At 40.4% G+C, this 20,521-nt stretch overlaps 3 protein-coding genes across 6 annotated transcripts in view; 1 reads left to right on the plus strand and 2 right to left on the minus strand.

Annotated features, from left to right (window-relative positions):
* bach1a (BTB and CNC homology 1, basic leucine zipper transcription factor 1 a) overlaps window positions 1-6,598 on the minus strand; it is an 18,125-nt gene extending 11,527 nt beyond the window's left edge. For 2 of the 3 annotated variants that reach the window (XM_079354611.1, XM_079354610.1), the window contains exons 1-5: window positions 6,510-6,598; window positions 5,504-5,761; window positions 3,670-4,836; window positions 3,376-3,582; window positions 2,406-2,648 (exon numbers count right to left, since the gene is read on the minus strand). In XM_079354611.1, coding sequence (XP_079210737.1) covers window positions 2,406-2,648; window positions 3,376-3,582; window positions 3,670-4,836; window positions 5,504-5,743 — 1,857 coding nt within the window. In that variant the 5' untranslated portion in view covers window positions 5,744-5,761; window positions 6,510-6,598. Of the gene's footprint in view, window positions 1-154; window positions 2,649-3,375; window positions 3,583-3,669; window positions 4,837-5,503; window positions 5,762-6,509 lie in introns of those variants that run through there. The other variant, XM_079354609.1, reaches the window with a different exon arrangement.
* A 74-nt stretch (window positions 6,599-6,672) lies between these two features.
* On the minus strand, window positions 6,673-11,941 carry usp16 (ubiquitin specific peptidase 16). 2 transcript variants are annotated; one of them, XM_079354602.1, is made up of 19 exons: window positions 11,671-11,941; window positions 11,416-11,482; window positions 11,129-11,325; window positions 10,929-11,032; window positions 10,739-10,851; window positions 10,414-10,634; window positions 10,221-10,316; window positions 9,980-10,110; window positions 9,802-9,889; window positions 9,359-9,440; window positions 9,182-9,273; window positions 9,043-9,096; window positions 8,783-8,950; window positions 8,004-8,673; window positions 7,769-7,863; window positions 7,554-7,640; window positions 7,314-7,443; window positions 7,129-7,187; window positions 6,673-7,042 (listed from the first exon to the last, which is right to left on the minus strand). In XM_079354602.1, exons 2-19 carry the CDS (start codon window positions 11,474-11,476, stop codon window positions 6,812-6,814), a joined length of 2,679 nt encoding a protein of 892 aa, XP_079210728.1. In that variant the 5' UTR covers window positions 11,477-11,482; window positions 11,671-11,941; the 3' UTR covers window positions 6,673-6,811. The 2 variants fall into 2 exon arrangements, with proteins under 2 accessions (XP_079210728.1, XP_079210729.1); XM_079354603.1 differs by having other exon boundaries at window positions 6,805-7,187; window positions 11,671-11,939.
* Window positions 11,942-12,125: 184 nt separating this feature from the next.
* Window positions 12,126-15,442, plus strand: rwdd2b (RWD domain containing 2B). The gene is made up of 4 exons (XM_079354614.1): window positions 12,126-12,518; window positions 12,597-12,664; window positions 14,071-14,439; window positions 14,538-15,442. The coding sequence occupies exons 1-4, from the start codon at window positions 12,303-12,305 to the stop codon at window positions 14,788-14,790; spliced, it is 906 nt and encodes a 301-aa protein (XP_079210740.1). The 5' UTR covers window positions 12,126-12,302; the 3' UTR covers window positions 14,791-15,442.
* Window positions 15,443-20,521: the final 5,079 nt, after the last annotated feature.

Below are 20,521 nucleotides of genomic sequence, written 5' to 3' on the forward strand. Positions count from 1 at the left end.
AAACATTTACACTGTTAACAGCGCTACAGTCAGTCTATTAAAAACCAAGGAGGTGAATAGACTTGCACTTCCACCTACTGGACAAATCCTGGAACTACGACTCAAAAAGGAGGAGCGATCCCTTACAGTTTGTAGTTGCAATAAAACACTTGAATTGTAACAAAACATTGTTTATTGAAATGTGTTACATATGGCAGCATATAACAACGGTTTCCTTAACATAAAGATGGATCAGAACTTAAGAGAATGCCCTCCATAAAGGCTCTGGGTTAGTGTGCAACAGTGCTCGAGACAACAACATACAAAGATGGCCTGTATCAGACTATACAACTGCATAAGGCACGTTTTGCATCAAATGATGTTCCCCGTGTAATACTTTCAGAGACTCGAGAGCCATTTTTAAGATATCTGCGGCTGTTAACAGTTATTTGTCTAAACTATGTACTGGCATAAGAATAATGCTGAGAGACTTCTTGTTAGCTGTAACTATTTCTCACAATGTTAGGTAAAAAGCAATGCAAGTGTTGTGCATAAAAGCAAACAGCAAAGTGACAGTATGTGATAAGATTAAAATGTCTTAAAATATCAAAAATCAAAGAAAATTAGGATTTCACAACTTTGAGAGTAAATGTGCAAAAGGAACAGTGCAGGGGGGAGGGGGGGCATTGATACAGTCAGGTTATGAGTTTCCCTGAGTAAAACAAACATGTGTTTTAAGAAACATGCTTCTTGTTTTTAAAATGGAAACAATCACTTTCTACGTGAACAATGGATTCTTTGTTAACAGTGAAATGCATATCAGAAATACAGAAACAAACAGTAACTTTAAGATATCTGTATGTGTGTTAAAAAGAAAAAGGACATCCCATGAAATCTGCTCTTCTGTTCGAGACCTTTCTAGATTCAGTTTATGTGATTAAAACAATAACAGAAATCTGTTACCATTCATCTAACCTACTGAGGAAAGTGTTGTTGTTTTGCAGCCATTGCTGTAATAGCTGCTGTTGCCATCATTGGCTGGATTCTATGTTTTCAGTAAATGTTCACCTTTTTCTGGCATCAAATGAGGATGACTGTTTGTCCCAGTCTCCTATGCACAATCATTTCAGCTGCGAGAAGTCCGAGGGCTTCCTTCGAGAACAGTCTGCTTTAAACACCCTCATCCTCTCACAAAGGATTAAGATCTTCACATACTGCTGCATCCTTTCTAATCAATGTGTGAATGTGGTGTGAAAAAGAGGGGGGGGGGGGATCAAGTAACGTAAACGCACTTTGAGTGGTCTAAAGACAGACAAAGCACTATACACTGATAAGTACAAGTCCATGACCTGTTTTAATCTATTCTGAGCTGCTTCTTGTTGCTCTTGGTCCAGACCTTTTGAATCCACCTCGTCAACTGAATGGTTTGGGTTGAAGGCCAGAGCATACTGCTGCAAAGCGGCCAATAACATTTGCTCCTCCATGCTCCACAGATGGTATGAGGTTCTTGTGCTAAACTTGATGTCTTTAGCTTGGCAACACCATGTTTTTGATTACTGTGGCACAATACTTTTTCATTCTGGAAATATCTGTCCAAAGCACATTGTTCAGCCAGAAACTGCTTTCTCCATGAAACATCATGGCATGGACGTGATGCTGCCTTATGTCCCATGATGACATTTCAGGATTAATGGGGACTTATTTAAGCATCTCGAAGTCTGATTACAAGGCTGATTTACTAGATTTACGCTTGAAAGTCTAATCACTAACATATATTTCAAGCTATCCTTTCAAAACCCTTCCCCAGATTCTTCTGATGAGCTCTTTCATCTCAGTGTGGTGATCTCACTCACTTTAACAATCAAGGGCAACTGTCTGCAGTCTTAACGTAAGGCTCTCCCAAGACTGTGGTGATCTGAAGTAGTGTTCCCATCATCTGCCATTGGTGTGTAGAAAATGATTCTGGAATAGGATATTGAACGCATGAATAAATGTGGATTTGTCCAAACTTTTTCGCTCATTGTGCGGGGACTTTCCTTTGTTTTGTTTTGTTATCACGGTATCTCCACATAAATTCATTAAAATAGATGTGATGAAAAGACAGGTTTTCATGAGATGTCCTATCTTTCTTACATAAATGTGAATCAGGCAGATAGTCATTCAATAATAAACAGAAAAGTGAATCCATCCCAAAAGGGATTACAGTATATACTATATGTCCATCTCCTGCTCCAGGGCCTTACATGTTTGTTTGAGTCCAATTATAAGATGTTATTCATGTCCAGACAGGCATTTAGCAGAGGTGCAGGATCAGGGGAACTCTGTGGAGGACCAGCCTCTTCTGTCTGTGTGCCAGCCTCCGACGCAGCACTTTGACCAGAGCCAGCAGGAAGCTTGCTTAAGTCACACGCTGAAGAGCAACTTACCATCTCAATAGTGATCTGGGCCCCATCATCTTTACCCACGAGGCAAGGAGAGGAGATAGGTAAGTCCGGCAAGGAGATGGGTAAGTCTGACGAGGAGAGCTTAGCAAGAATCTGCAAGTGCTCGTGGTCACAGCCGGACTCGATGCTGACACTCTTACATATCCCACACAGACTCTGCCGCGTCTCCTCCAGGTTTTGTTCCAGCTCAGTGCGCTCCTGCAGCAGGCGCTCTTTCTCAGTTTTCTGCAGAGGTAATGAGAGAAAAGCTCATTCACTTTCCTTGTAACTTCATTATTGCACCTTTTGTTTCAGACCACAAGTTACAACTAAAAATAAAGTGCAAGGGTCACTCAATAGATCGTTAAAATTGACAATAGAGCAATTACTTTGGACAGTTGGTATTTTCAGCTTTTATTTATATCTTTTTAAAAAGCAGTACTAAAATTAAATGGAGCAACAACATTTAATATGTATGCATTGGAAAATGTTGACATTTGACTTACTTTATAGTGGATTCAAGAGCTCCAGTTACAGAGTATGAACATTAATGCAAAAATGACATTTTAATTTGATTTGTGTCAGATAAGGAGGTCTGATCACTGTACTGTTACCCATGTTAACTGATTTGTTAACAAGGGCAGCAGTACATCGACCCACTTTCCTGCAGTTCATACTGATCACCACTAGAGGTCAAACAAGGTCACAAAGAACTTGCAGCCCTTGAGAGACGCTTAAAGGGATACTTCACCCGTTTGCATGAAGCTGTGCATCATTAGAAACATGGTAGTAGTGTTGAATGGTCGTGAATCCAGCCATCCATGGCAAAATGAGGGTTGGATTCACGACCATTCAACACTACTACCATGTTTCTACTGATACACAGCTTCATGTAAACGGGTGATGTATCCCTTTAATTTCACCACGGCATGCTTCACGACAGGTTGAGCACGAGGCAGTAGCTGGGACTTACTAATCTTTTGATTTCGCACTCGAGCTGACATATGCTGTCGAGTTTCCTCTTTCTGCAGCGCTGTGCCGCCACGCGGTTTTTGCTTCTTCTGCGGACATCATGAACAAAGTCCAGCTGATCTGGGGTCAGGTTGTGGTGTCTCAGGAGCTGCTGGAAGGCACTCCGGCTCAGGGCTGAGATCTGCTCCACTGGGAATGGGAGCTGAATCTGTAGAACACAAGGTTTGGAGTTAGATTATAGTTGATGATAATAATTTGCTACTTATAGTCAGAGATATGCTACTGATGAGATGACCTCTGCTGCTCTTTTGTTGTTTGCCTCCGTGTCTCCATCTGTGTCTAAGTCTGAATCATCCCCAGAGTTGAGTGAGGAGGACATGTAGGGACTCTTCTCTGACTGGGACAGGTTGTCCGTGCGTTGACCTGGGTCCTCATCTGTCGCAAGGTCCCTTAGAAAGGGACAGTCTCCTACACTGGAGCTCAGGTCCAGCTGCTTGAGCCAATGAAAGTCTGAAGCTTTTGCCAGATTGTTTTGGTCCATGGGATCCAGTGGGAGTGGCTGAGCCTGAGACGGGCACAGATCCGACCAAAATCCTTTTGCCAGATGTTCAGCTACCTCCCTTTCCACACTGCTCCTCTCCCCCATCCCCTCTTCCTGGCTTAAAGCAGTTAGTGTAGCATCTGAGAGATCACCTGCCATGCTCTGTTCAAGGCCAGCCTCAGTCTGCTTTAATAAATCACTGCAATCTTCCACCCCTGATGTGCTTAGGGGGCAGGAACCACGATCACAGTCGCTTTCAGCAACCAGCGTTTCAACAGCCGGCTTGACATCACTGCTCGCTGGCTCAATGAGTTCTGGTGGATTCACACCCCCTGGTGCCGACAGCTCACAGGGTAAGCCACAGTTGGCCAAACTTAATTCACTTTCATTACACACATCTCCTATCTCTAAAATGTCTCTTTCGCAATACTGATGGGGGTGATCTGCTTTGTCAGATTCTGGGCATGGCAGAGACAACATGGGGCACACAACATTTGTTGTTAAGTCCAGAGACAGGGGAGGCATTTGTGGCCCACAGTTCTCCAAACAGAAGTGTTCTTCCCTGCTGTTCGTCTGACCCTCTGCGGTCTGAGGACACTGTGATGGAAGGTTTTCTTGTTCATCGCCTCCTGAAGGCACTGAGCTGTGAGACTCTATCGAGTTTGGTCGGCTGCTCGTTACACTGGGGCCAAAGCCGGCACTTGGATCCCGAGTTCGACAACAAGCTCTGCGTCTGACCTCCAGAGAAGTTCTTTTGCCTTCAGAAAACTTAGGGATGAGGAAGTCGAAGCAAGCTGACTCCAAGTTATGAAATCCTAAAAGCTCAGCACTGCTGTGAATGGCATGAATGTTTTCTTTGGTGAAGGGCAGCTTTGATGTGTATGCAAACTGAAGCAAAGGCTCAAACCCCTCGACAGTCACCTGTGAGACAAGGAGATACAGCAGATTTATGAGGCACAATAAACCTCGTATCACTTCAGATCACAAAATAAGGCCATACCAGAAAGGTGATCAGATAACTGAAGAATATTTCATGAAAATGCTGTTTACTCATATTATCTCACATTAGTGACTAAACTAAAACATAGGCTCAGGGGGCACTGAGACATTTATTACAAATTAACAAAGCATGAAATATAATGCTATTCATGCCCTGCATGACTAACAGACACACTGCTGCCACAGACACTGTGTTACTATGTGCAAGTGCATTAGGTATATTGCAAGGGTTGCAAACTGGACCAAAAGTCATGTTACGCAATGTCATTTCCTGCTGGACAGAAAACATGAACATTGCAGGGTCACTGTAAATACATAGAATAAAGTGTACAAGGTTTAAGGTCTGTATGTTTAAATTCTGCAGCTTGAAGTGTATTCTGACTTTCAGTGGATCACAAATTTTGTAAATCTTGTTGATCACCGACTCTTTAAAACGGCACTGGTGTCTTGGAAAGTGTGTTCAAGTGCAGAACTACCTCATTTTCCGCTCTAAAACATTAACTCACTCAAAAACTTAAATGTAGCGCAACAATTCGTGACACACAATATGGTCATGCAATCATTTTTGGATGAACTGAACCAAACCCACCTCGTCAGGCAAGGTGAGGATGGGATTATGTCTGGTGACATTGGTAAGCCTGCTGAGAAAGTATTCGCTGCAGGAAGCCAAGACAGAGCAGTGGGCCCGAAAACTCCTGTTTTCCACAACCACGGTCACATCACACAGAATATCCCGCTGCCTCTGCTCATCCAGACACTGGAGAACGTGGGCGCTATGCACTGCAGACTGAAAGGTGAACACTGAAATGCGAGGAGCTTGGAGTGACATGGTTCTTACGAGTTCAGCCTGTGTGACAAGAGGGAGCATGGAAGAATCAAACAAAGCACAAGACACTGTTTTCATCTTAATAAACCACAATGTGAGCTCTAGCTGCCTTAATACTCAGTGCTTGACACATAATTGACAGAAAATGAATAAATGATCACCCCATGCTATACTCAACTGGTGTACTCTCATCTTCATTTGTCCAGAACAGAACATTAAACATGTTCAACTCTTCAAAAACATTCAATGACATCACTTTGGACTTGATGGCAATTGTAAATGATCTGAGATTTGTAACCAAATAGGTAATTGCTATAAAACATCAAACAAAGGAAGTTACAGTTTGTTGTATTTATTTTTTATTTTGTCCCTAGCAGAGGGGAAATGTAAGGATCATCTGCGGTTCAGGATCCTTGCAGCCTTTTGTAGATTCATGTTAACCATCTAACCTGGGCAGCAAGTTTAAAATGCTGAGTCATGATAATTCAAGTTACCCAGACTGAGCATGGCGGACAGGCGCAACGAAAATCTCCACATGAAGGTATAAAGGCTTATTTTAATCAGGATTAGAAACGTTGCGTATCATTGCGATATGTCATGATGGCAGCCTTCAAAAAAGGGTTCAAGCTAGGCCATCCCGTTAGCTTTCTCAACTCTTCATGTCACCGAGTTAACTTCTCTTCCTTGTTGTAAGCTGAGCCCAAAACACTTCCTGTCGTAGAAACTGCAGGTCTACTTAATCATTTAGAAAGGGCAAACGTTCACTGACCTGTCATGTCAACTTAATAACATTTACTGGTAAAGTCTGGGAAGAGACGGCTCCTGCCATCCGGATCGAGACTCTGCTCTCGTCACGTGACAACAACCAGAACCAGATGCTAACGCAACATCCTGCGCATGCTCAGTGCAGTACAAAGCAAACACGAGAAACGTCTTATGTTTAAGCATTTCATTGAAATTCATTGTTAAAAAATGTGTATAAATACTTTTTACAAATTACTATCATCTCAACTTTCATTTATATACTGATGTTTTTTGCAGCACAAATTACAATTTGCCAAATGTCAGGCTTTATGTTGCCATATTTTCAGTAAGTAACATACAGCAATTGTGTTTGATGCTTGAAACACTGTTACACAACTTCGATAAAACAAATGTCAGCACTGTCATTTGTCCATTCTGTAATATCAATATTATTCTATCATATTCCTGTTGGAGGCTGCAACGAATCAAGCAAAGGTAGGTCAACGGTTTGTCATGCCGTGCGGCTGAAGCAGCAGCAGATTGGTCTGTTTGCGTTTCCTGAGAAGTAAGGCACAGGTGGATTAGACGATTCTTTCATAGAAGAGGAGGTAGGCTTGGCAACTCTGCACTTTGCTCTCGCTCACAGGCTGAACACTTGTGTCGCTGATATGGAACCAAGATCCTCTGGACAGCTCTGCATCACCTGAAATGGAAGATGTTACGGTTGAGATGCTTTATATATTAAAACAAAGTTTTCATTGTATTGATTGATACGTCAACTTTTTAACAAATCATTACTGTGTTGAAAGTGATTAACAAAAACGCCTACCTTGTGCTGTTTTAGAGCATTCAGGTCGTACTTTCACGTACGCAGTGTAATGACCTGACCTCATCGTTCCACTATGCTCGACAATACCATACAAACTGTACAAGATACCAGTATCTCCCTCCGTCACATTCTGTTTGGGAAGAAAAATGTTTCTCACTACTCAAACTACAATACAATTTTGATAGATTTACAAATAGCCATAATGACACTTGTGAAAAGCGAGTAAATCCAAATATTTACCTTGCTTTTAACCCCACAGAAAGGAGCTAGATCTAGAATCAGAGGGAATTCCACATGTCTGTTCACCTTACAAATACTGTATCCATTCTAAAAGGACAAAAAAAAAAAGAAAAACATATGCTGCTCATTAAATTGGGTCACAATTTGCTCTGTGGAAAAACATCAGTTTCCTTCTCTGACAGCCAATGGGATCAAACAATGCCGCTGAAGCTCACCTGTTGAAACCTCTTCAGATGAAGGGTTAGAACGGGTGGGGGAGAGGAGATCAGCATCTGCTTCAAGGCATCAGTGTAGATATTTTTCTTGGATCCTACATTCAGCAAAAAGAATAAAAAAATATATTCCTCCAAAAACAGAAAAAGTGAGCTTCTCTATAATAATACATTCCAAATATTACATTAAAGATAAACTTTAAACTATTTTTTTTTTGCACATGTATGGTAAACATACCTCCACTTTGGTCATTGTTTGGCTGCCGTTTACTGCAGGTAACACATAGCAGACTGTTGTTCTGAGTGAGCGTTTCCACTTCTGTGAACTGAAAGAGGCAGGACTGAACTGAACACTCCTGTTTCTCGGGGGCCTTCCTGGTAGCCAGAGTGTGGAAGGCCAGCTCTGGGTCCTGACTGACAACAGTGTATTCTTTGGCCTCCAGTGGCTCATCTTTACTCTCCATGTCTTGTTCCACAGAAGCCGGGTCTTCAAGGAAGTCATCATCCAGGGTTACTTTCTCCATTTCGCTCACCAGCTGCGTTTCCTCTTCTGCCTCTCGGTCAGAGTCAGATGTTTTTTCATCGTCTCCGACGCTGTCATTTGCGTGCTGCTCTTCTGATAGGACAGTAAAACGATTACTGACCGATGACGTAGTTGAGTCACAGTCAATCACGGAATCATCGTCCCCTTCTTTTTCCTTCTCATCCTGGACCGTGTCAAGGTTGTTCGGATTTTCTTCTGACGCGTTGATTTGCGTTTGATTTTCTTCATCATGCACTTCACTGTCAGCATTCGCCCCATCCTTTGCTTCGGTACCAGGATCAGTCTGTTCACTGTCCGAGTTGCCCGTAGATGTGAGACTGTCCAAAGTGGCTCTCCCATCAAACTTCTGCTGCCTCTTTTGTTGCTTTAGGGAAGACAGAGAAAGTAAGTCAGAATTCAGTAATTAAACAATCCATGAAGAATATGTGTTAGGGCAAAAGAAAAGAATCTTCTGAAAGAAGTCAGTGATGAACCTTGGCTTGCTTCTTTGCCTGCTTCTTTGCTTTCTTCTGCTGGTACTTGCTGCCTGTCCCGGATAAAACGCCATCACTTCCGTTGGTCAAAGCAGGGCTGACTCTGCCTTCCTGGTTTGACTCACTGGATTTCTGAGGACCTTTTTTCTGATTCTTCTTTCTGTATGCCTGCATGTTGTCACAAATGGACACAAGTGAAAGACAGAAAGCAAAAACAAGCTGCCGAAAAAAATGGTCAAAAACCCCTTTGAAGGTCTTACCTCATCTGAGACAGGAAGGGAGAGATCCAGAAACATCTCTGTGACTACCGACACCTTGAAGTTAATCAGACAGTAACAATTTAGGTTGACAACATGTCATCAGATTAGATTGTCTTGCATTTCTTTCCACAATACATACCGTTTTACACTGCTGGCACATTACAGTACTGGTAGTTTCCCCACCGAAAACATAGTCCACAAAGTTTTTTGGACATCCATTTTTCTCATACTCTGAAAGGAGAACATGTGCCAAAAACAAATAAAATAAAAGCAACAGAGTTTAACACTGACCACAAGATATCAAAATGTACTTTACCTTTAACTAGCGTCTTTAGCTGCTCTGCATCTTTGCTTTTTGTCAAATCCTTTAATGCCTCCATGATCCCTGAGCTGACTCTCTAGAAGAGAAACACAAGGTTTAGATTGTAGGAAGAAATGGTGCAGTTATAAGAAAGACAACAGTTTTATAGAATCTTGATAAATTCAGCCTCTTAGAAACTCTGTATCGTCCTCTTATTGAACCCTGCTCTGTGAAAATGATCCAACCTCCGGGTTAACTTTCAGGCAAATCAAAATCTGAGGTCCTAAAATTTGAGGGAAAATGCCTTCAAGCTAAGATTTTTTACCCGTCCTTGGTTTGTGACTTCATTTACAGTGTGACTGAGTTGATGTCATAACCTGAGCAGCTTGAGAGCCCATTTTTAGTGAAGATATGTCCCAAATGTGAAAAAGGTTTGGATGTATTAACTGAATGTATACCTTGATTTCCTCAGCTCGCATCCCGTCCAGAAGATAGCGCAGCAGCTCCTGACTATCTTGCTGCTGAAATCCTTTGAATCTGGCTGCCCTGCAGAAAAGACCCGAGATGGTTACGGTATTGATGCTGGCTTGTTTATTTTAAGAGTATCTCATTCCTCTTACTGTCCTTTGCACGTACTTTTTACAAACTTGTGTGAACAACTCCCGCGGTGTTACCACACCCTTCTTGGATTGCTGGATCTCGTTGAGCAGTTGACACATAGCCAAAGTCAGGGAGCCCGGCTGGTCTAACTGCACTGTGACAGGTTCCTGCAATCGTGATTAGAGCAATTTGATGAGTGATGAACTGCTTAATGGTGGAAAGGAAACGTCTACCATCGTTACAGTAAAGTGCATTAAAACCATTCATGGCAACTAACCAACTCTGATGAGGCAACAGGTTTAATGTGAAGAGTCTTTTTCTCCTCCGTCACTGTGTTAAGAGTCTGTCTCAGGAGGTGTGTTTGAGACAGATTCTATAAAAAAAACGACAACAAAGGCAGCAATGAAAAATAATTCAACTATGTCTCTCATTTGATCATAAGCCGAGCATGGTATCGAGCAAAAACTTACCTGAATAACTGCATTAAAGAAACACGTGTTTCCCAGGTTGCTCAACCCCTTTACTGAAACAGCAGCATTTTCTTCAAACGTGACAGACTTTTCTGATTTCCCGACACTCTCTTTCTTGATGCATGTTTTTTGACGGGCTTTGTTTTCTTTGTTCTCGGTTTCCTCTACTTTTATAGTTTCAATCTTTTGCTCCTCTATCAAGTTGTCTTCCTCTTTCACTCCTAAGCAAACACAGCAAGGTGGGCATCGTGTTATTCGGATGATTCAATTTGACAAAAAAAACCGAAGCATTGAAAAAGGATGTAAAACTTCCAATGGGACTTACTTTTTTGTGGTCTCTTGATAGGATCTGCAGAGGCTAACTTTTTAAGGTTGGTCACCAACTGAGCCAAATGTCCGGTTCTGGAGTACTGGACTTCATCATCACATATGTAACACCTGCACGTTAGCACACATGTAAAATCATATCATCTCAAACAGCATCTGTGCTTATCACACCATGATGACTTACTCACCATACACTCCAGTTGTCCAAACTGATCACCAGACAATGTGGATCTGACCGAGGAGTCTCATAGTGTGTGATAGCATGCTTGTTGTCAGAGTTTCGCCCACAACCCTAATTAAAAAAAAAAAAGATGCATCGATCATTTAGGAAAAATTCAATTCATGTAACGGCAAAATCTGATTGATAAATTGGTTTGGACTAACTCACTCTATGGCCACATTTCAAGCACATCCAAACAGCTACAGTTTCATTGTCCTCTTTAGAGTCCTTTGGCATGTCGGCGCAAATATTTTCTTTATTTTCATCATGTGCACAATCCTGGCAATGTGTCCAATTAGAATCCCCAGAGAGTTTCTTCACAAAAGCTTGGTCGGATCCCTTTTTAATATGTCTGCAGGAAGGACCTTTACAAAAAGAGAGAGAGAGAGAGAGAAATCACAGTTAAGTAAAATCACACTAGGCCCTCCACAGGTTACCATATGATCTTTAATTACCTGCCAGGTCGATGTCTTCCTCATCTTTAGAGGTCCTGTCCTTGCCTCTTTTCTTTCCCATTTTGACCTAAGGTTCAGCAAACATGACAAGACACATTCAAAACAAACACAGAATAAATCTGGAGAAACGCCAGTTCCAGATTTGATTAAAATCAGTTCACATAGCTGATCTTTACGAGTTAGTGCCAGCAGCACACACAGAAAGATCAAAACTAGGTAGTCAGATTTAACCCCATGACCGTCCATTCAACTTACCGTCAGCTACGACTCCTATAACATCGAGACTTTTCACTTTCGTTTACTTAATAGTCAGGACTTTTCTCCTCCGCTCATGTTTTATTTTATTTACCGGTAAACGTACCCGTTAACAAATGGAAGGTAAATAATTGTATTCACGTTTTTTTTGTTTTAATTTAGTAGATAATAATTGGCAGAAAGTCGGCTGATTTGAATTTAAAATCCGAGTTCACACACATGCATGGACGTGGGATCAAAAAAGTAGTGCCGCAGCTTCTCTTGTTCGATGTGTTTCCTGTGTGCGTCGCTCAGAGTGGTCCGACTTGAAACAACTCGTTCATTAACGAGGCTGCGTTCTTCGCGTAGACTAGAGCAACACATACAGACCTACAACAGTGTGTTTGTCCTGCGTCTTATTCTGTATAAAGCGAATTTAATTATATTGTATTGATATTACACGCTTGGCAAGACTTGATGGAGTAACATTTTAGATGCCGTTAAACAGGCAACATGCCATTATTTAGGCAGGCTGTAATGTGTAATAACGTGGCGTAAAATTAACTTAAAGCAGGAATATCATTAAAGTTGGATTTGCTCGAGAACATCGAGTTTTATGTAAAAAAACGACTCTTTGGTTTGTCTTTGTCAACATGTCCTCTTCCTTGGAGTGGGCTGAATGTCAGCTCGCAGAGATAGAGCTGCTGACGAGCATGTTTCCCACCCAGGAGGAGCTGGAGATCACAGACCAGCTGGCACTGGCTGAGCTCAGAGAGTACGTGGAGGGCTCAGAGTCTGCAGGCAGCCCTCCTCCTTCCAGACCGCAGTTTCTCCTCAAATACAAGTTGGACACTGCAAGCACGGAGATGGTAACTGGAAAAAAAAAAGACTGTTATATTATGTCAATGTGCTTTCAACATGTCTTTAACATTTGTTTTCTTCACCAGACGAATGTTATTCTATCTTGTGCTTATCCATCCGAATATCCCAGTGTGTTACCAGAGATCACAGTCAGGTGAGCCTCATTAAAGGTTTGAAAATAAAGACAATTAAAAAAAACAAAAAAAACAATCTGGCCAAAAATCACATCAGGTCCATATATATATATATCCAGGTATATTTTAGGGAGTTTCGAAGAGACCAATTACTTTCTAAAGCTATACATGCTCTAAGGTATTGTCTCGGCTCACAGATGAGCACCAGATTAATCACACAAAGAATGTGAAATTGCCAGAAAGTAAAATGTTATTTTCTTCTTTGATGGCCTTGCTGAAAATGTTCAAAGCTGAACGATTGTACACCTATACTGCCCTACAAAGCAAAAAGGCAGTAACTGCAATTTTGGTCAAAAATGAGTTATTATCATTTTCGTGACATTCATTGCATCCTTTATTATGTAACAAAATATCTTGTCTTAAATGTGTATCGTTTTGGAGAAAAACATTATTTTTTTTTAACAGTAACTGCAAAAAGCCCGAGTGAAACAAAGCAAAAACACAGTAAAAGCCATTACTGTTTTCTTGCTTTGTTTCATACCAGTTACTCATGCTTTTTAGTACTAGCCTACATCTCAACCATGTTACTGCACAGTGATGTCACAACTTTAATTGAGTCACACAATGCTGTGGTCTATTCCAAATGAACTGTCCCCATTTGGGCCTTCATGGAACTTGAAATGTGAAATACTTTTTAAGCAGCCATGTCAGCACCAAAACACTGACCAAAAATGGTCAAATGGCTTTGGGCATAGTATATCCATGTTCAGGAAAACAAAGGATTCCAATTATTCTAAATGCAGCGTATCTAACACAAGCTGTGATTAAATGTTTTTTGAAGAATATGTAGTTACTGCCTTTTCCCTTGGTATTGTATTGGTATTGTGGCACATTTTTGGTAAGCAATACAAAGCAAGAACACAGTAACTGTAAAATGGGGTAAAATATCAAATAAAATATGATGATTGATATATACAAAGAATAAGCTCATATAAAGTAACAAAAATGCCACATGTCCAATAATATACCTACAACTACTTAGGCTGGACGAGGTGATAACTTTAGAGTCATTTTTCTCAGTTCTGCACTCCGCGTAGTTACTGCCTTTTTGCTTTGTAGGGCAGTATACCATACCATAATTTCTTTATTGTATGAGGTTTTTATTTCATAGCACTAATTGCTATTGGGTGATGCAGCTTGTGTTGGAGAGCATATGTTTCAGTTTATTCTCCTTCCCACCAAGTGGCCACGTTCCTACGTAAAATCTAAATTCTGCATAAAAATCTGAAAAGTATTGTGTTGAGAAATTAGCATCTTGAGGATTTTCATCAGATGTTTTGCTCATCAGGATTTAAATGTTCTGTTTAGAAGGCCTTGAATCTGCTCTGGATGCCTCTTAACTTGACTTCTTTGATTCTTGCCCAAGGTGTTCTGATCTCAGCAGAGCCCAGCAGACACAGCTCCATGGGGATCTCAACACTTATCTCTTGGAAAACTGTCAGGGGGAAGTATGTGTGCTCTCAGCTGTGGATTGGGTAAAAGATAACCTGCAGCTCTTTATTACCAAGAGTTCATCAGCACCACCAACTTCTAAAAAGGAGATTGTTTCTTCACACTCTGAGGAAGTGTTCAGTCGACTGTGGATTTACAGTCACCACATCTACAACAAGACCAAGAGAAAGAACATCCTGGAGTGGTCCAAGGAGCTGGGCCTTTCAGGGTTTAGCATGCCTGGAAAGCCCGGCATTGTGTGTGTGGAAGGTCCTCAATCGGCCTGCGAGGAGTTCTGGTCCAGGTAGCTTGAACTTTGTTATTTGTAGCAGCTGACATCACAGTCAGAAGTCTGCTGAGGTACCAGGTTTATTATTTTCCAAACTTTTTCCCATTTCACAGAGTGAAGGTTCTGACATGGAAGAAGATCATGATTCGACATAGAGAGGACATTCCCCTTGATCATCAGGGCGAGGACAGCAGGACTGTTGAAAATATAGACTCCCTGCGCAAATTCACAAGCTTTGAAGAGGCGATGTTTGACCCCCATGGGAACAGAGGTAATCACATGGACCTTGGGCAGCTGTACCAGTTTTTAAATGAGAAAGGCTGTTGTGACGTCTTTCAGATATATTTTGGCATTGAAGGGAGGTAGTTGACAGAACTATATACTTGTTCCATGTTATTGTCTCTGTTTCTGAAAATAAGATTGAACTTAATTTGAAATGTATTCATTACAGTTTTAGAGGATTTTTGTGTTTCACATGAGAGCACATAAATGGATCGTGAGCAGATTGTCTGAAGTGCTTGATAAATAAATCACCTTTTTATTGCTGCAGCTCAGGGACCTAATTAAAATAAAAGCTAAAAGAACATGTCCAGAATTGGAAAAACAAACATCTTACTTTTTTAGCTAATACACTTTAAAGGTGTTTTCTCTCTGGGAGTTTTTCAAAGACTGCAGTTATATTGGTCATTTTAATACCCCTGCAGATGCACCAGATCACACCTGGCCCTCGATGTGTTTTTCCTCAGATTGCACCATTGTGTATTATTACCAGGCTATTACAAGATTTTCAGATGTGATGCAATATTAACTACGCTGTTTATGAAATCTGTGGAGGTGCCTCCTTGTCATTATAGATAACATTTCCACAGAGAGTCCAATGTTCCAAGAATGATCATTCGTTGGATAAATTGTGGGCAATCAAGGATTATGTGGGACATGTGTGTATACTGAATCTTGTTTTCAGTCCCCCAAAGACTGAGATGGAAGTCATAATAAAAAATAACATTTTGAAAGGTTTTTGTGGAATTAATTTCTTTGGCGTTCAGTGTAAAGTTGATTATTTTTTGGGATTGTTTTTTAGGTCATTAAATGAGCAAAGCGCACTCTTTACATATGTTGAGGGCTTATATTTTGTACCTTTCAAACTCCATTGTCAGTTTATACTGTTGCTGTCAATTCTGTGAGACTTTTACGTTGAGGGACAGTCTTTAGGAAGATAAGATACCACTGACATCATCTCCTCAGAGGAGTTTGAACTCTGAGGGGACATTTCAGAGGTTAGTCTTTGTAAAACATTTACTGATCAAATGAATGAAATTAAGAAAATCACCAGTTTGAGTGTCTTTCATAAGGGATGTGGTGCTGTGTAAAGCTATACAAAGATTATACAATGGACAGAATTCACAAGGACACAATTTGAAAACGGGTCTAATTTATACTTAACACATATTGGATTGGATTTGTGAACGTTCTTGGTTTACATTGCCCAGCAGATGGCAGCCTTATATAATCAAAGTTAGATGTTACCTGTGATTTACTGATTTTGATAGGTTTCATGACAAGGAAGAATCAGGTTGCCTTTGTGGCCTTGTACATTATGTAACAATAAGACAAAATATCTGAGTGTTTCCAAAAAGCCTATATTGTGTTGTCATATGTTATGTTTGTTTGTTTTATACAATAATTTAGTCATTAAAAGTATTTATCGTATTGGTAATTGATGAACCGATACCACATGAGGAGATGGTTATGAGAAGGGGTTGCTCATCCTCATCAGAGGCATAAAGTGATTCCGCTCCTCTCTTTCCCCTCAGGAAGACGATGTTAGCCTCAATCAGACGTCTAACTTTCCTCCTCAGAAAATGCATCAGAGGGGTCGTCTTTTCGTTTGTTTATCATTGAGAGTTCACGCAGGTACATCAACAGCTCCATCCCCCCCCCCCCCCGAGACATTTAACTCAGAATCTGGATGAGCGAACTTGTCCACCCCCTCATCCTGTTTATTATCTCTTCCTCAGTTAGAATTTCTACAGCGAGGTCTCTCAAGTGAATCAGTCAGTTGATGCTTTCATCATAAGTAATGTACTGTATATGGCTATGACTCAACAGTCTTCCCTCCTATAAATAGCCAAGACTGATGCAGCTTAAATGGGCTTTTTGAATTTGTACTTGTAAGTTCATAAACAACACATTCATAAACAGCTCTGAGCTGTTGATGGATTCAAAGATGAAGTAGAGTTTTTAAAAAAGAAAATCCAATCCATACTTCACAAAGTCATTACCATCAAAAGATCAAATACATGTCATTAAACTAAAGACATACTTTGACTTTAGTTGAATCAAATCATTTGGTTGATATTTTCATATATGCATTACTAAATTTGTTCAAGGGCCCTCTACTAGTTAGTATTTCTGCCATCATGAGGGTCTTTAGTCTCATCTGAGGGTGGAGTAACTGGATGTTATTCAACATGACATCAACGAAGCTGATTTCACAAAGAAAAAGTATTTTACATTTTTTGTTCTAGTGGATTTGAGTGGATTTGAGTGGATGAATGAATACAATGCATGCAATTTTTCTTACTTCTCAGTTTGGATCTTGTTTGAAATTATTTTTTCTGCACAGCAGTTGGAAAGTTGGATCACACGTTGCTACCTTTAGCACATTTTCTAACCCCTTATCTTCTACCACTAATAGTGGTCTACATTCCAGAGCAACCAATTTAGCGAGTGAATTTCTAAGTTTATCAGATGTTGAATTAGTAATTTTGCTACTGAAGCCAGTCATTTGGTCGAGTTTAGGCTGCAAAAGCTTCTTGTTTGTGCTTGTGGCAGAGCTAGCGCAGAACGAGTGCGGAGCAATGACAAACAGTTCTGCGCTGTTTATGGGGCAAACTGTGATTAAATTATTTTCTTGTAATTAATTACTCGTAATCACTTGGTTAAAGTCCCATTCCTAAAAGAAATACAAATTATTAACTAAATGGTAAATGCTGACATACTGCAAATATATAAAAAAATAATACGTAGTTGTCACTAATGCTATGCTAAAGGGAAGACTCGAATTTGTGTAACTATCACACGGTCAGTGTCAATCATATTGGGAACAAAGGGTGGTAATGGGTAATGAGTGGGATATACAATGTGAATTAGAAATTAGGGTGTGGTCACTGCGGTCCGAATTAAAAGCCGATCCGGAGGATCTAAGATTGGAGGGCCCGGACTCTCAAATTAGTTGAGAGCCTAGAAGCTTGGCTTTCACTCCTTTGTCGGTAATGAATCATCAAACTTATTGGTGAGACATTATTCGGACTGAATTGATTCACACGTGTATGATCTGTTTGACCCTCACATAAATTAATAATGGCAGAAAAAGGTGGGAGGATGGAAAGCCCAGCATGGTGGTGTTGGCATTGCTTACCATATGGCAGTCATGGAAACAGGAGTTTGAAATGAAAGACAGAGAAAAGGCAAAGCAACAAAGCAATTGTTGCACAGTTAAACATAAACAAGCTAAATGTCTTTAAGCTATATGTCTTTAAATCTTTGTTTGTATTAAATATTTTGAAAGCAATGGTTACACTGTTACAAAACAAAAATGTAAAATAAAAAAAATAAAAATTTTGCATAGTTAAAACTCACAAGTAAAATGTATTTGTGTAAATATTTTAAAAGTCTTTTTTTCTTAACTGTTAAAAACAATCTTTCAATCTAGTGTTTTGTCAACTGTTGCAATCTCACAATGATTCAAGAGGTACGTTTAGACTTTCAGACAATTTATTTTATTTGTTTCTTTTGTAACGGTAAAAGTGTAAAACTTTGGCAGAAGCATCTCTTAAACATTGCATTTTAAAGCAGTCAATAGAGGGATATACATTGACATGTGACACACACACACACACACACAGACTTTGAAACTACTGGTACTTCGAGTGGCAGCGCAGCGCTGTCCTCTCGCCAGTCCTCCTGTCAGTACAGCTGGATGCAGCGTCAGAGAACCTTCTCGGGTGATTTAAACTAGCTTACTGTAAAGATGAGCAGCTCATTCCAAAATATGGTTTAGTGTATTTGTATTCCATCCGGACATAAACTTGTTTAAGGTTCTTTTTAAAAGCAAGCTGAAACAGCTGGGCCTTGATTCCGAGCAGCATACTGCGCCGATGCTCTGAGAAGACGCTTTGGAGCATGGAAAATGAGTTTTCACACATGACTGTAGAAGCTCCTAAAGTTAGGGCCCGTCCCCCTATGGCCCGCCGATAGCAACGGGTGTGTATTTGTATGTATCTTTTGCCTTTTTCGGATGAGTCTCTACAGTCCTTCACTGCCATCAGTGCAGAACTGTAAATGTACAAATTAAACAGCATATGTCCAAATATTGGTTTAAAATGCCAAAGAACTTATTTAAAAACAATGGCTGGATCTCAAGTCCCTTATTTGCACAGAGTGTCCTCAGAGTTGTCTCCTCCACTTGCGTCTTAGTCCCGCCCACCAGAGGTTCACGGAGGAAATGAAATGTTGTTGAAAAGACAGCCATTCTCATTAAAACCTATGGTGGAGTTGTGCATATATAGGTATGAAAAAAAATGGATGGAAAACGACCTTCGAAACAGCCATCTGCTGACTGCATCCTTGCTGATATCAGTAACTGGAAAACAGAATCAAATCTGCTTGTAAAAATCTAACTCCTTCCATAGTTATCTGAAGTAATTGAGCATAGGTCAGTATAGGTCATGTTATTGAGCTACACTGTAGTTACAGCTGTGGTACAAGTTATCAACACAACCTCTGGTCAATACCGGTCAATACAAGCAGAACAGGTCAAGTGTAGACCACTTTACAACAGATGTGTATATATAAACTGACTAGTACTGCAAATTGAAACCCTAAGTGTTTTTTTTTTTTCATAGAGCAATCCATAACCAGTTAGACTGAGGTTAGGTCTCTTACTTTGAAAGTCAAGACCGTTTAACTGTATAGTTGTTTGGACAACTGTCTTTATAAGTGTTTTGGGTAAAACCCTAAAACTAACATCCCCACAATATACAAGTACAGATTATAACGCTGTTAGAAGGGAGTCAGCACTTTGACCTGTGTCATTATTTCTGTCTTCACAGTTGAGAACAGATTGCACCAAATATACACCAGCTATATTTGTGTGTATGTAGAAGAATAAAGAGGCTTCTTACTGTCTGATGCACAGCTTAGAAGTTTGCGCTTCAATGTCAATGAGGTGGCCCTGTGGATCAAGGTTCTGCACAGTCGGTCTGGAAATCTCTCGAGTACCATTCTGTTTCCTCTGATCAGGGTCTCTGCGACACTGACATCATTATCACAGAATTGCAGTTACAAGGCAAGGTGATGCAGGTGTTGAACGTTGGGCCAATGGTGATGTTTGGCTCACTTTCATTTACCTGCCTTAAAGCACTGCACTGTTCTGTGAAATATTACATTGAATGAAAGTATGGGATGGGAGCATAGTTAAAATGATTAACATTGTGGGCGAGCCCACTGTGTACTTTTATGATTGGGCTGACAGAGAAGAAAAATCATTAAAAGATTAAAAGAAAAAAAAAGCAGCTTGTGAATCAATCAACTTTTCCCACTAAAAACATTTCTCGGATCAACCGGCGCTCACCGTAGAAGTAATCACCAAAACTGACAGGCGACGGCCTGTCAGTCGACAGAAGTCAATAGAGGATGCTACACATAAATACTGTACATACTGTATGTCAAATCTGAACGTCAGCTATAGGTGTGGTTTGTAAGAACCTTTAACAAAGTAAACGCATATATAAAACTAATGTTGAATCTGGGTACATACAAATAGCTCAGCCACTGACTAAGAAGTCACATTCTTTGTTCTTGAAGCCGGTTTTAGCTACTCTCTGGGAAAATCATTTTCACATTAAACTTAATTCACACATGATTTACTGGTATTTTTCAGTTTTTTTTTCTTTTACTTCACTTCAGACAATAACCCAATTTTGTTGGTCTATTGAACTGGTGATGCATATAATTGAATTAGTTTTGAACGTCACAGTGAGGTATTCCAATACAGGGTTTTCGTGATTTTGCTATGACGGGCACTCGCTCACAG

This window comes from Symphodus melops (assembly GCF_947650265.1).
Source record: "Symphodus melops genome assembly, chromosome: 10".
Classification (NCBI taxonomy): Eukaryota; Metazoa; Chordata; class Actinopteri; order Labriformes; family Labridae; genus Symphodus; species Symphodus melops.

What these genes read in the sequence shown, in the direction of transcription:
- rwdd2b (XM_079354614.1), top strand. Translation starts at nt 12,303, where the DNA reads ATGTCCTCTTCCTTGGAGTGGGCTGAATGTCAGCTCGCAGAGATAGAG. An exon ending in TTACCAGAGATCACAGTCAG is followed by an intron (nt 12,665 to 14,070) that starts GTGAGCCTCATT and finishes TTCTTGCCCAAG; the next exon opens with GTGTTCTGATCTCAGCAGAG. An exon ending in TGCGAGGAGTTCTGGTCCAG is followed by an intron (nt 14,440 to 14,537) that starts GTAGCTTGAACT and finishes CCCATTTCACAG; the next exon opens with AGTGAAGGTTCTGACATGGA.
- usp16 (XM_079354602.1), bottom strand. Translation starts at nt 11,476, where the DNA reads ATGGGAAAGAAAAGAGGCAAGGACAGGACCTCTAAAGATGAGGAAGAC. An exon ending in AGGCAAAGAAGCAAGCCAAG is followed by an intron (nt 8,674 to 8,782) that starts GTTCATCACTGA and finishes TCTTCCCTAAAG; the next exon opens with CAACAAAAGAGGCAGCAGAA. An exon ending in TCTGTGGGGTTAAAAGCAAG is followed by an intron (nt 7,444 to 7,553) that starts GTAAATATTTGG and finishes CTTCCCAAACAG; the next exon opens with AATGTGACGGAGGGAGATAC.